Raw genomic sequence first — 13018 nt, 5'->3', positions numbered from 1 at the left:
CGTACCTCGCCAGCATTAGTTGGTGCTTTCCAATTGGTTACTGCTTCCACTTTCACCGGATCTACCTCAATCCCTTGGGCAGTGACTATATGTCCAAGAAATCCAACTCGTTCAAGCCAGAATTCACACTTCTTGAATTTGGCATACAGCTTCTCCTTGCGTAATACCTCTAATGCTATTCTTAGGTGCTCTTCATATTGATCCTTACTCTTAGAATATATCAAAATTTCATCAACGAAGATTATGACAAATTTATCCAAGTACTGATGAAATACACGATGCATCAAGTCCATGAACACTGCAGGTGCATTGGTTAGCCCAAACGGCATCACTGTAAACTCGTAGTGCCCATAACGAGTTCTGAAAGCTGTCTTGGGTATATTCTTTGACTTTACTTTCAATTGATGGTATCCCGATCATAAGTCGATATTGGAAAATACCTTAGCTCCTTTCAGTTGATCTAACAGATCCTCAATTCTCGGGAGTGGGTACTTATTCTTAATAGTTAATCGATTTAACTCCCTATAATCGATGTACATCCTTATGCTTCCATCATTTTTCTTCATGAACAACACCGGCGCACCCCATGGAGATACACTTGGTCGTATAAAGCCCATATCTAGGAGTTCTTGCTACTGCTTCTTTAACTCTTGTAGTTCCTTTGGGACCATTCGGTATGGGGCTTTTGACACTGGTGTCGCTCCGAGAATTAGGTATATGGTGAATTCCACTTGCCTATCTGGTGGAATACCAGATAGATCTTCTGGAAACATATCTACGAATTCCCGTACTATTGGTACGTTTTCAACCTTTATCGTCTCTTATTTCCCTCCTGAGATGTTTACTAAATATCCTTGACATATTTCTTTTCTCAATATCTTCTCAGCTTGCAAAGCCGATACTGGTTTCACAAAAATAAATCTAAATAACTTGTTCACCGGGTTTTCCATGGGCTCGTTGCACCACTCTTCATCTTTTTCATCATCCAGGTCCAAGGTAGAATCATATCAATCTATAGAGAAGGGGTTAAACCCGTGAGTTAAAAAAACTCAATAGATATCATTTGTACATTCGTGATCAAGCTATACATTTCAAAACTGTAACTTTAGAAACCTTTTCATAGTAGGATTTTCGGTAGAATCTCAAATACGTATAGTCATGACTTAACAGACGCCTCAATCGGAAGTACATGCCGTACCCAGAGGTACCATTAGATATGGAGGTGTATGCCGTATCGGAGGTACCATTAGACATACAAACATTAACATAAATTTTCATTTGTTAGAAACTTATAACTTAACACGAATTAACCCTTTTCACCTCTACCTACCTCGATTGATACTTTGAACCTTGTTGAAAAATGCACTCCTTTGATATTTTAAAAAAACACTCCGTTGAGAGTTGATGCTTGGAAAAGACTTCTTGATAGCACCAAAACTTCTAGGAAAAACTAAGGGGGTGTTCTCTTTGTGTTTCAGTTTTGAGTTTTAAATTCATTTTGAATTTTGTGTTTTGAGTGTTTGTTTTGAAATTGTTGAAAATGCGTTCTTTTTGTTAGTTTCTCAAAACAAAAAAAAATGAATTTTTTTTTTGAAATTTTGAGAATCACCACCTAAAAAAAAAATTAAAAAAAAATTAAATTTTAATTTTTTTTTTTGAAATTTTGAAAAACCCCCCCCCCCCCCCCCAAAAAAAAAAAAAAAAAAAGGTATGTTTCCCGCGTTTTAAATTTTTTCAAGTTTTACACTGAAAACGCCCAAAACGACAAAAAAGTCATTTTGTGTTTTCTTTACAATTTTTTTTTTGTTTTCGAAAATTCGTTTTCGAAAACGGGAAAGAGAACACGTTTTCACCGTTTTGAAAAATCGAAAACAAAAAACGGCCCGAAAACGATAAAGAGAACAGGGCCTAATTTTCCTTCCTTTCCTTTCTCTTTTTTCTAGACTTGAAAACTCTCTCTTTTATGCTTAGAAACTTTTGTCTTGGTGTGAAAAATGTGTATGAATTAGGACCTATTTATAGGTGAAAATCTCACAATTTAAGGGCAATTGAAGGGCCTAATACTCATTAATACGGGTGCCATTTATGTGGGATTTATAGGTTTAAGAAGGTGCTAGAAAATCGTGTAGGAATTTGACTTTTCATATTCCGCGTATTTCGGTTGATACTGTACAACTTTTAGTATTTTTATCATAACTTCTTCTCCCGATATCCGATTGAGGTAATTTAAAGTGCGTTGGAAAGCTAACTCAAAGAGCTACAACTTTTCTTTAAATATCATTGTCCAAATAGAATGTTTTCTATGTCATAAATGGGTCTCAAATGAGACTAAAGATCTGAAGTATACTTTAGCCATCCAATATTCATGTTTTAGTGCCACTAAGGTGTTTAAAATTATTTGGGGTTCTACAAAAATGATTTATTTATTTTTAAAAAAGAATATGTGGTTGAAAAAAATTGTTGATATCATATAATATGTGATTGAAATAATATTGAAGAAAAATAATTTTAAAAAATGCTTTATACACAGTTTAGGATCAAAGTTGACAGGATTAAGGTGAATACTAACTACAACAAGTTTGATAGTACAAAATTTATAACAATATTTTTAGTTAAACTTACTAAAAGTAAAATTAATTGTAAATAACATTTTTCTACAAACAAGTTTTAATTGTATTTTTTTTTTTATAAAGGGAAATTTACAAAATACACCATCTGTGTAGAGTATATTTACGTTTATTTTTTATGTATACACTTTACATACTACAATTTACTAGATATGTTAAATTTTGCTAATATATTTACAAATTTGCCATTAAAAAAACAATAGTGAAATAGACCAATTATCCATAATTGAAACTAACTACATCATTTCATTTTTTTTTTCATTTTTATTAGTTTTACAAAAAATATATATATTTATTAGTTATATTTCTAGATTCTTCTCTTTTATAAAGCTTTCTTGCTCGCAATACATCGGAAAAAAAAAGTAAAAAAATATAAAAATAAAAAGAAGAAGAAGAACACAAACTACGCATGCATTCTTAACAATTTTTTTTAAGTTGCAAAGTTATCCTAAAATGATAAGAAATTGATTTTTAGCTCCAACATCAACTAGTATCGCAAACTATTTTAATTGGCTGTTTTTAATTTTTATTCATTGAAAAAAATATTGTTAATAGATAGCAATTAAGAATTTATATTTAATTTATAACATTGAAAGATTCAAATGTAGCATTTTCTAAATTTTTCAATATTTTATTAACTTACTAAACTTAATTTTTATTAATTCGATGTATATAGTTCAAAGGAATCATCCAAGGAACTATGGGATTCTTTGAAGACAAAGTACAAGATCGAGGATGTCGGAACAAAGAAGTTCATTGTCGACAAATTTTTGGACTACAAAATGGTGGATTTCAAAATCGTAATTAGCAAAGTGCAAGAGATTCAAGTTTTGTTGCACGACATCCATGCCGAAAAAATGGAATTGAGTAAATCATTCCAAGTGACTGCTATTATTGAGGAACTCTCTCTTATATGGAGAGATTTCAAAAATTACCACAAGCACAAACGTAAGGAAATGAACTTGGAAGAATTGATTGTGCGTTTGAGGATTGAAGAGGACAATCGAAAAATCGAAAGAAGGCCAGTTGATCAAGATGGTGCAAATTTTATTGAAATGGAACCAGAGGCAACAAACAAGAAACGAAAGGCTTCTAATAATGTACCGCAAAGAAACAATTCCAAGAATGCTGAGAAGTTCAAATGGAATTGTTACAACTGTCAAGTGAACGTCGAAAGCCAAAGAAGAATGCTCAAGCCCACATGGTTGCAAATAACACTCGACTGCAAGAAATGAGTTTATCTGCAGTAGTGTCCGAGTGCAACATGATTGGAAATACTAGAGAATGGTGGATTGACACCGGCGCTACCCTCCATGTGTGTGCGGATAAGGCGATGTACTCCAAATATCAAGAATTGAATGGAGAACAACTATACATGAAAAATTCTACAAGTTCCAAAGTTAAAGGACAAGGCAAAGTCACTTTGAAGATGACATCCGGGAAAGAACTCGTCCTCAACAATGTCCTACATGTGCCGGATATACAAAAGAATTTATTGTCCGGATCTCTACTTAGCAAGAATGGTTTTAAACTTGTATTTGTATCTGATAAATTTGTGTTGTCTAAAAATGAGATGTATGTAGGGAAATGATACATGTGTGATGGAATGTTCAAGTTGAACGTTCTTACAATGTATCGAAGTAAGTCGTTATGAATAAAACTATAAATTCTGTTTACTTGCTTGAGCCTTTATATTTGTGGTATAGTCGATTAGGACATGTGAATTATAAATCGTTGCGCAAACTAATGAATCAAAGTTTAATTTCAACACATAAAATTAATCCTAATCATAAATATGAAATATGTGTTGAAGCAAAATTGGCTAAAACACCGTTCCATTCAATACAAAGGAACACAACCCCTCTTGAATTGATCCATAGCGATATTTGTGATCTAAAATTTATACAAACTCGAGGTGGTAAAAAATACTTTGTGACATTTATTGATAATTGTATAAAGTTTTGCTATATCTTTTTTTTTTAGAAGTAAAGATGAAGCCTTAGATGCATTCAAAACCTATAAGGCTGAAGTTGAAACACAACTTGAAAAACGAATAAAAAATATTCGTAGTGATAGAGGAGGTGAATATGGGGTACCGTTTGAAGATTTTTGTTCTGAATATGGAATTGTTCATCAAACAATGACGCCTTACTCTCCTCAATCAAATGGTGTTGCAGAACGTAAAAATCGAACACTTAAAGAAATGATGAATGTCATGTTAATAAGTTCGGGTTTACCACAGAACATGTGGGGGCTATTTTAACGGCAAATAGTCTTCTTAATAAAATACCTCTTAAGAAAATGGAAGAGAAACCATATGAACTATGGAAATGTCATCCTCCATCCTACCAATACTTGAAAGTGTGGAGATGTTTGGCTAAAGTTGATGTATCTAAACTTAAACAAATGAAAATCGTTCTTAAAATGATATATTGTATATTTATTGGATACGCCAATAATAGTAGTGCATATCGATTTCTTGTACACAAATCTGAAATACAAGACGTACACGAAGGGATCATAATTGAATCAAGGAATGCGACATTTTTTGAAAATATTTTTTCTTACAAAGATAAGGAAAATACGAGTTCTAACAAGAGAACATATGAAACTACCAATAGGACTTCAAATGAGGAAGAACCAAGACGTAGTAAAAGGGTTAGGACTTCCAAGACGTTTGGCCCAGATTTTCTAACCTACATGGTAGAGGATGATCCAAAGACTTTCGGTGAAACAATATCCACACCAAAAGCACCGCATTGGAAAGAAGCTATCAATAATTAGATAGATTCTATAATTCAAAATCATACATAGGAGTTGGTTGATTTACCTCCGGTAACAAGCCTTTAGAATGCAAATAGATATTCAAAAAGAAATTGAAACTTGACGGATCCATTGATAAAGATAAGGCTAGATTGGTTGCTAAAGGATATAGATAAAAAGAAGGACTTATCTTCTTTGATACCTACTCACCCGTGACTAGAATAACGTCGATAAGGTTGTTAATTGTAATTGCGGCAGTACATAATCTTGAGATTCATCAAATGGATGTAAAAACAGCATTCCTACACGATGAGTTAGAAGAGGAGAATTACATGGAGCAACCTGAAGGGATCATTTCTCCTAACCAAAAACACAAAGTGTTTAAACTTGTTAAGTCCTTGTATGGATTAAAACATGCTCCTAAATAATGGCACCAAAAGTTTGACGAAACAATGTTATCAAATGGATTCAAGATCAATGAATATGACAAATGTGTATATATTAAATATACACCGAATGTCTATGTAATCGTATGTTTATATGTGGACGATATGTTAATAATGGGCAATAGTCACGAAATGTTGCTTAACACTAAAAAGATGCTAACAAAGCATTTCGATATGAAAGATATGGGTGTGGCGGATGTAATCCTAGGGATTAAAGTCTCTAGAATACAGGATGGAATTGTACTTTCACAATCTCACTACATAGAAAAAGTACTTAAGAAGTTTGATGTATTTGAGGAAAGTTCTGCAAGAACTCCTCTTGATCCGAGTATGTACTTAGTCAAGAATACGGGAGAAAGCATGTCGCAACTAAGGTATTCACAAATAATTGGCAGTCTTATGTATATTACAAACTACACTCGACCGGATATTGCTTTTGCAGTGAATAAACTTAGTAAATTTATAAGTAATCCAAATCGTGATCATTGGAAGGCTTTGACAAGGGTTCTAAGGTACTTGAAATATACCTTAACCTATGGATTACACTTCATAAAATATCCTGCGGTACTAGAACGATATTGTGATGCGAATTGGATATCCGATATGAAGGATTCCTAATCCACTAGTGGTTATATATTCACCATTGGTGGAGCTGCTGTATCATGGAAATCAACAAAACTAACGTGCATAGCTCGATCAACGATGAAATTTGAGTTTATTGCTTTGGACAAAGCTGGAGAAGAAGCAGAATGACTTCGAAATTTCTTAGAAGATGTTCCATATTGGCTCATGACAGTACCTGCGATAAGTATACATTGTAATAGACAATTAGCAATTGGAAGGGCTCGAGGCAGCATATATAATGGTAAGTTTAGACATATTTGTCGTAGACACAACACCATTAAGTAACTAATCTCAAATGGCGTTATCTCCATAGATTATGTGAAATCAAAGGAGAATATTGTGGATCCACTTATGAAAAATTTGCCTAGAGATCAAGTGCGTTGCCTATCGAGAGGAATAGGATTAAAGCCTACTACTTAAGAGTTTTTGCAATGGTAACCCTACCTTGTTGACTGAAGATCCCAAGATCTTGATTCAAAGGGACAACTAAGTTGTGAAAATTCCATGAAGCACTTAGGAAATTAGAGTTCCTAGCTCATTCCTATGATACTAAAGTGCTTTATGCAGAGTCGATAGAGGCTATATCTTGATTAAGTTAAGTGGAGTAGGGTAGAATACTCTTAATAGGAGGTCACCTATGTAAGTGTGAAGTGGGGCCGCTTTGATAAGAATTGTTTAAGGTTTGAATTCTCTAAACACTTAAGAAATCAAGAAGGATTCAGGGCCAAAATGAACCAAGTCATGAGAACTAAGTACAGAATAGGGAAGATATCTGTGTGAGTACTGTTGTCTTGACTTACACCAAAGGCTGAGTGGTTCAAGACCTATGGTTAACCAATTAGCCGAGTAAGTCCGATAGTATTTCACTAAGGGAGGTTCAAGGCCAGAAGCCACCATCCCTGATGCAGTATTTTTTCGTATCCTCTCTACGTTGCATCATATTATTGCATTTGCATATACGTACCCGAATTTCCATTTATGTGGGGGATTGTAGGAATTGGTTCAAATAATTAACCAAAAATTGAAAAATGAAAGGTGTGTAAAAGTGGAAAATGAAAAGGTATAACTACGTGTCAACTTCGACCAAATATTCAGATTTGATCCGATGGTCAAATTACAAAAGTAAATAGACCAAATATTCTACTCGTCGAGTAGATTGTCGAGATATATTTGGAATCTAGAAACCAATTCCGGATGAATAAGAAATAGTGGACCAAAGTTGGAAGAAATGAAGTTTTGCAACTTTTCGAAAGGATGCATGTTTTGGCCCATACTACTTCATTTGCACCCTTTCTACATCTATAAATAGGACCATATGGACATGATTTTGGGTACACCAATTGCATTGAACATTCATTATCCTCTTACAATTCTCTCCTTTCTAATTCCATAGCATTCTCATTCATTTCCTTTGTAGAGGGAAAATTCTATCAAAAGTTCGTCGGTTTCTTGTGGTTTGAAGTGCTGCAACCACAAGTAGTGAATCCATTGTATCTTAGAAGACAAGTGTCATTCTCCGTGAGCACCATAACGGGGTAATTTGTCTTAAGAAAAGAGATAATGTCTCGCATTGGATTATTCTCTATTTCTGCCCCTTCTTAATCCTTGTTTTGCGTAATCGATATACCGAAATTTTATCCAAATTTCCATTCATATAAATTATGTTTTGATCACGCTCGTACGAGTTAAAACTGGTCAAACAAATATATCAAAAACCAACCCTTACATAACCCTTTTTATAAGTCGTCTCCAACAAAAACAAAGGCAACGATGTGTATTCTCGTTACCCCTCTAATATTTAAGTTAGAAAAAGAATATGTGCGTGGGGCTATAAATTGAAAAGATTGGAAAACGTACCTGAATATTGGATTGAGCCTCATTTATAGAGATTGGTAGTGCATTCTGGGTAGGATTTGATTATTCTTATCAGATAGAGTCCCGTCAGATAGAGGATATGATATTGCAATTGTAAGTCATTGCAGTGACATGTTGAAGATGAAGTCCTTGTGGGAGTCAAGCGTTGATGCATTTGGATAAGGTTAAAGTCCTAAGTGCATAGGAATCATATCAGGCAAATAACGTCTATTGGAAACTTCAAGAAGCAAACCTACCCGAATGATAGAAAGATGGCACACCGTGTACATATATAAATATGGTATATAAAGTGTAATTACGGTGAATTTTGTAAATTCTTCATTTTTTATTCTTCAAGTTCAAACACTCTTCTATTTTCGTCTAATTTTTTTTCTCATTCATCTGTTACTCCATACATTAGCAATCAGTAAGTCTTCTAGTTACATTATTTGCATAATTTTTTTTAATCGTTTTACCAGAATATTTAATTAATCATATTTAGTCTTTTCCTATGTGAAGAAGCTTAATGGCAAAATAGTCGCCCTGGCCCGAATCTTTTGCTATCCCTAGTTTGACGTACAGGCAAACTACCTGATCGGTAAAGTTGTATTTTTATAATTAAATAATTTTAATTAAATTAATCAAAACTTAGTATTTTCCTAGATTTTAAGCTTTCAAAATATCAAGGGTTGAAAGCAACACATTCCATGCTCCAAGGCCTAACTCAGAACATATGTTAGCTCCAAATGCTTTAGTTCTAGTTGATATTGTAGCACTTTTTAAACAACTAAGACTAGGGATGTAAACGAGTCGGGTCGAGCCGGCTCGCGAGCCTAAAGTTTCGGCTAGGACTCGGCCTGGTCAAAATAGCCGAGCTTTTTTGCGGGCTCGAGCCAAGCCGAGTAAAAACTCGACCAAAAAAAATAGGCTCGACTCGAGCTTTTACTCGGACTTTTTCCGGGTTGAGCCGGGCAGGCTCGTTTTCTCCCTTTTTCCTTTTTTTTTTTTCTTCCTAACTAAGCTGCTGCCTTTTAAGGCAGCGAACAAGTTGCTGCTAAAAGGCAGCAGGTTCGTCAAATTTTATTTTTTATTATTATTATTTTTTTAAAAAGCTCGCGAGCTCACGGGCCAGCTCGGGCAAAGCCAGTGTCCCCAAAATGGGGCTCGGTCCGAGCCTAGGCTCGGGTCTACCGAGCCCCGGCCCTGAGCCGAGCCGGCGAGCCCAATTGCCATTCCTAACTAGGACGCCTTTACACCTAAAGATGTGAAAAGAATGACCTATTATCTTTCTTCATTTGCCACTTTTTAAAACTTGTTTGTCCCCTTGCCAGTCACTAAGTTGTATAACTCGACTTGTTCATGTGTTACATTGGTCTTGATTCTCGAGATTATTCTGAGTGACACATTTTAATTAAATTGTTTGTATAGTCAACATTTCATAAGTTAACCCAGTAATCAAAAGCTATTGTGGATATTCTCCTAACTTAGAGCAATGGTTTGAATCCCCATTCTGAGAGATAAGAACGGCAAAGATCCTCGATTTTCGATTATCTAATAAATCACTTAATGAAAGTAGATTATCTTTCCTCGAATCTCTATTTGCATTTTTTTATATGAAAAATGGAAGAATTGATTCCACATTGACCTGAGATTCTCCATTGAGTGGTTCATACTTACGGCTTGGATTATCCATTTCGTGGCTCACAAGAAAGTGTTATATCGAGAAAGAAGACGAAAAACTATTTTCTCTATTGGATTCTCAGTTAACTGACTAGAAATCGAACTATGATTTATGAGTGATGAATAGGCCCTTCTCTTCCTGGGCAACCAATGGCTAGTTGCAATTTGGTACGTCTAATTTTGGCGATGCATTTGGCAGGTTCTCACTTTTTCTTTTTGTGCCTAACTAATGAATCCATGATAGGATCGATACTAGTTGGAATATGAATACTACTCCATTGTAGCATTGATTCTTGTGTATGTGTTGGATAATGTAGAAAGAAGTGCTATTGCCGTTACCTTTTGCTAGTGGAAATAAAAGCTAGCTGATTTGGTTAATTTTAGAATATGAAACCCTTCCATTGTCCATTATATTTTGTCCATAATGAAACCCTACCCAATGCTGTACAAGAGAAGTGACTTCCCTTTTCTTTCTTTGATGACCTAAAGTCCACTATAAAAGCTCTTTACTTTGGAGAAAAATCTAAATTAATAAGAAATTCTCTCATAAATGCTGTTTATTGTTGTTAGCAGGCTACAGAATCAAGAAAGAGCTCTGAAAATGGGTGCCATTCTTTACCTAGACACCATTTTAGTTCCTATGAGTCTCTTCATTACAATAGGCTACCATGCATATCTTTGGCATAACTTGAAGCACAAACCAGCCCTAACATCCATTGGTATGAACTCATTGAAAAGAAGAGCGTGGTTGAAAGAACTAAATCAGGTAAGTTAGATGGGTATTTTCCTTTGTCAATCATTCTTGTGATTCATTTAAAACATGTTCAGTACTGACAAGATTTTAGCTGCTTCTTATTTCTTTCTTAATAGGGATGTGTTCCCCTTTTCTTTTTTTCAGGGAGACGATAAAAAGGGCATGTTAGCTGTCCAAAGCTTGAGAAACACATTGATGGCCACTATTCTTACAGCTTCAATCACAGTTATTATCACAATCTCCTTAGCAGCTCTCACAAACAACGTGTTGAAAGCTAACAATCTCTTTAGCAGTAACTTTTTCGGGTCCAAATCAGGTAGGATTCTCGTGCTAAAGTTTGGCTCATCTTCAATCTTTCTGTTGGCAAGTTTCTTGTGTAGCTCTATTGCACTGGGCTGTTTGGTGGATGCCAATTACTTGATAAATGCAATAGGGGAATTCTCACCAGCTCCTGGATACACAGAGACAATATTGGAACGAGGTTTTGCATTGGCTGTGGTGGGAAATAGGGTTCTTTGCATCAGTATCCCATTGTTGTTGTGGTTGTTTGGCCCTGTGCCCGTGGCTTTGTCCTCCATGGGACTTGTTTGGGGACTCTATGAGCTTGATTTTGTCGGAAAAATCTCAAGTCTCACCGACTAAATCATGTATTGAACAATCCTGACTGGTTTGGCAATGATAAATCCTATAATATTGAGAAAGAAAATGAAACACGACTATTGTTTATTGTAGTGTTCAATCTTATCTGAGAACTGCATATATAGTAAACATGCCTTCACTTCAAGTTAAGAAAACATATTTCTTTGACAATTTCTTACAGAATCATGTAAATTTTGTGATTATATCTACAATTTAGTGATGTATTTGTAAAATTTTTACAACTTGAACCCCACCATCAGTGCACTGACTACATAGTGGGTCGAGTTGCCAACTTGCCGTTTGCAGAATATATCCAATTAAACAAATCATGTTCGATCTCCTTTACCTCCACTTGACTAAGGACAGAATTTTGTTTTGGTAGATACCTACTCCACCTCAATAGTCCTTATTCATCAATTGAGTCGAGTTGCCAGTTCGGATGAGCAACGAGACAAGCAAACATGGATACATCGATTGAGAGATTAGTTTAATTTAAATTTGTATTGATGCATTCTAAAGTTGTATAAACTTTTTTAAAGGGAATGCTTTGTCCTTTATTTTGACTAATGGAACCCACGAAAGAGGTGCAAGCAGCTAGACATAAAGTTCTACACAACATAGACAACTCTTCATCAAAGTCTTCGTATATTAAGTAAAAGCACGATTGCTTTGCTTTTACTTCGTAATTGTACAATATTAGGATGGTCATATGTAACATTGTAAATATCATCAATATACGAAGTGAATTCATGTTGTTCAATTATTTTTAGCCCAAAGTATAAATCTTCACACAAATAACACTAAAAATAGTTAAATTTCTCGTTTTAGTGTTGTTAACCCTAAAAGTGTACCTCCAATGTAACCAACAGATCCCAAACCCTCTCACGTCCACGTATACCTAATTCCTGCGCATTTGGACAACCCATTAGCTAAACGTGACCTTCTCCGATGTGCGCAGAGTTGGTCGCGTGCACTCCTGTTGTCAAGTGAGTTGGGAAAGTGGGTATATGAATATGGGAGGGCTTTATACATGAGCCTCCGATATAACAAAGGGGTCGACTTTGTAGAGTGGTAGATAAAACAATGATATGGCAAAGTTATAGTCTGAGAGTCTAAATTTGCATTACCTTTGAATGGTATTAAGTGTGAATTTTTGGAGTGGAAGAAGAAGAAGAAGAAGAATAAGAGCTGGTGGATGAAAAGGCATGTGGCTTTATTCGTGCGGCTGATGCCTCTTGTCGAAGACATCAATCAATCATAAGCATTAAGGCCCTATTTTATATGCCCTTATTTTCGATGGAAAACGGAAATTAAATTCCATTTCCCACCTTTTGGCATATTTGATGGTAGAATTTTTCCATGGAAATAGTTTTCCTCAAACCCTTGCCACATCAGCTTTTTCTTGCTTTTTGATGAAAAGCAATTCCCACCAAAATTGTGGGAATTGCAATTCCAGGTTTTTTCTTTTTTGTTTTTTCATTTTTTTTAGGCAATTGAAACAGATTCTAGAAACAATTGTAAAAGAGGATATCCCTTAAATTAATAATTTTCATGTAAAATAAAGTCCAACAAACACCAAAAGATAGATAATTTTTGGATTTTTTTATTTTTTTTTATGGAAACAAGTTCTA

General features: G+C 34.9%; 1 protein-coding gene across 1 annotated transcript; it reads left to right on the top strand.

The window, feature by feature from the left end:
• Positions 1–10496: 10496 nt before the first annotated feature.
• On the top strand, positions 10497–11713 carry LOC111403025. The gene is made up of 2 exons (XM_023031370.1): positions 10497–10760; positions 10893–11713. The coding sequence occupies exons 1-2, from the start codon at positions 10545–10547 to the stop codon at positions 11388–11390; spliced, it is 714 nt and encodes a 237-aa protein (XP_022887138.1). The 5' UTR covers positions 10497–10544; the 3' UTR covers positions 11391–11713.
• The last annotated feature ends 1305 nt before the right edge of the window (positions 11714–13018 follow it).

This window comes from Olea europaea, chromosome 11 (assembly GCF_002742605.1).
Source record: "Olea europaea var. sylvestris chromosome 11, O_europaea_v1, whole genome shotgun sequence".
Taxonomy (NCBI): Eukaryota; Viridiplantae; Streptophyta; class Magnoliopsida; order Lamiales; family Oleaceae; genus Olea; species Olea europaea.
This window is presented reverse-complemented; position numbering and strand designations above follow the sequence as displayed.

Bases quoted from the DNA above. Each gene is read 5' to 3' on its own strand.
- LOC111403025 (XM_023031370.1), top strand. From the start codon at position 10,545: ATGCTGTTTATTGTTGTTAGCAGGCTACAGAATCAAGAAAGAGCTCTG. The intron at 10,761-10,892 runs GTAAGTTAGATG...TCTTTTTTTCAG, and splicing joins GGTTGAAAGAACTAAATCAG to GGAGACGATAAAAAGGGCAT.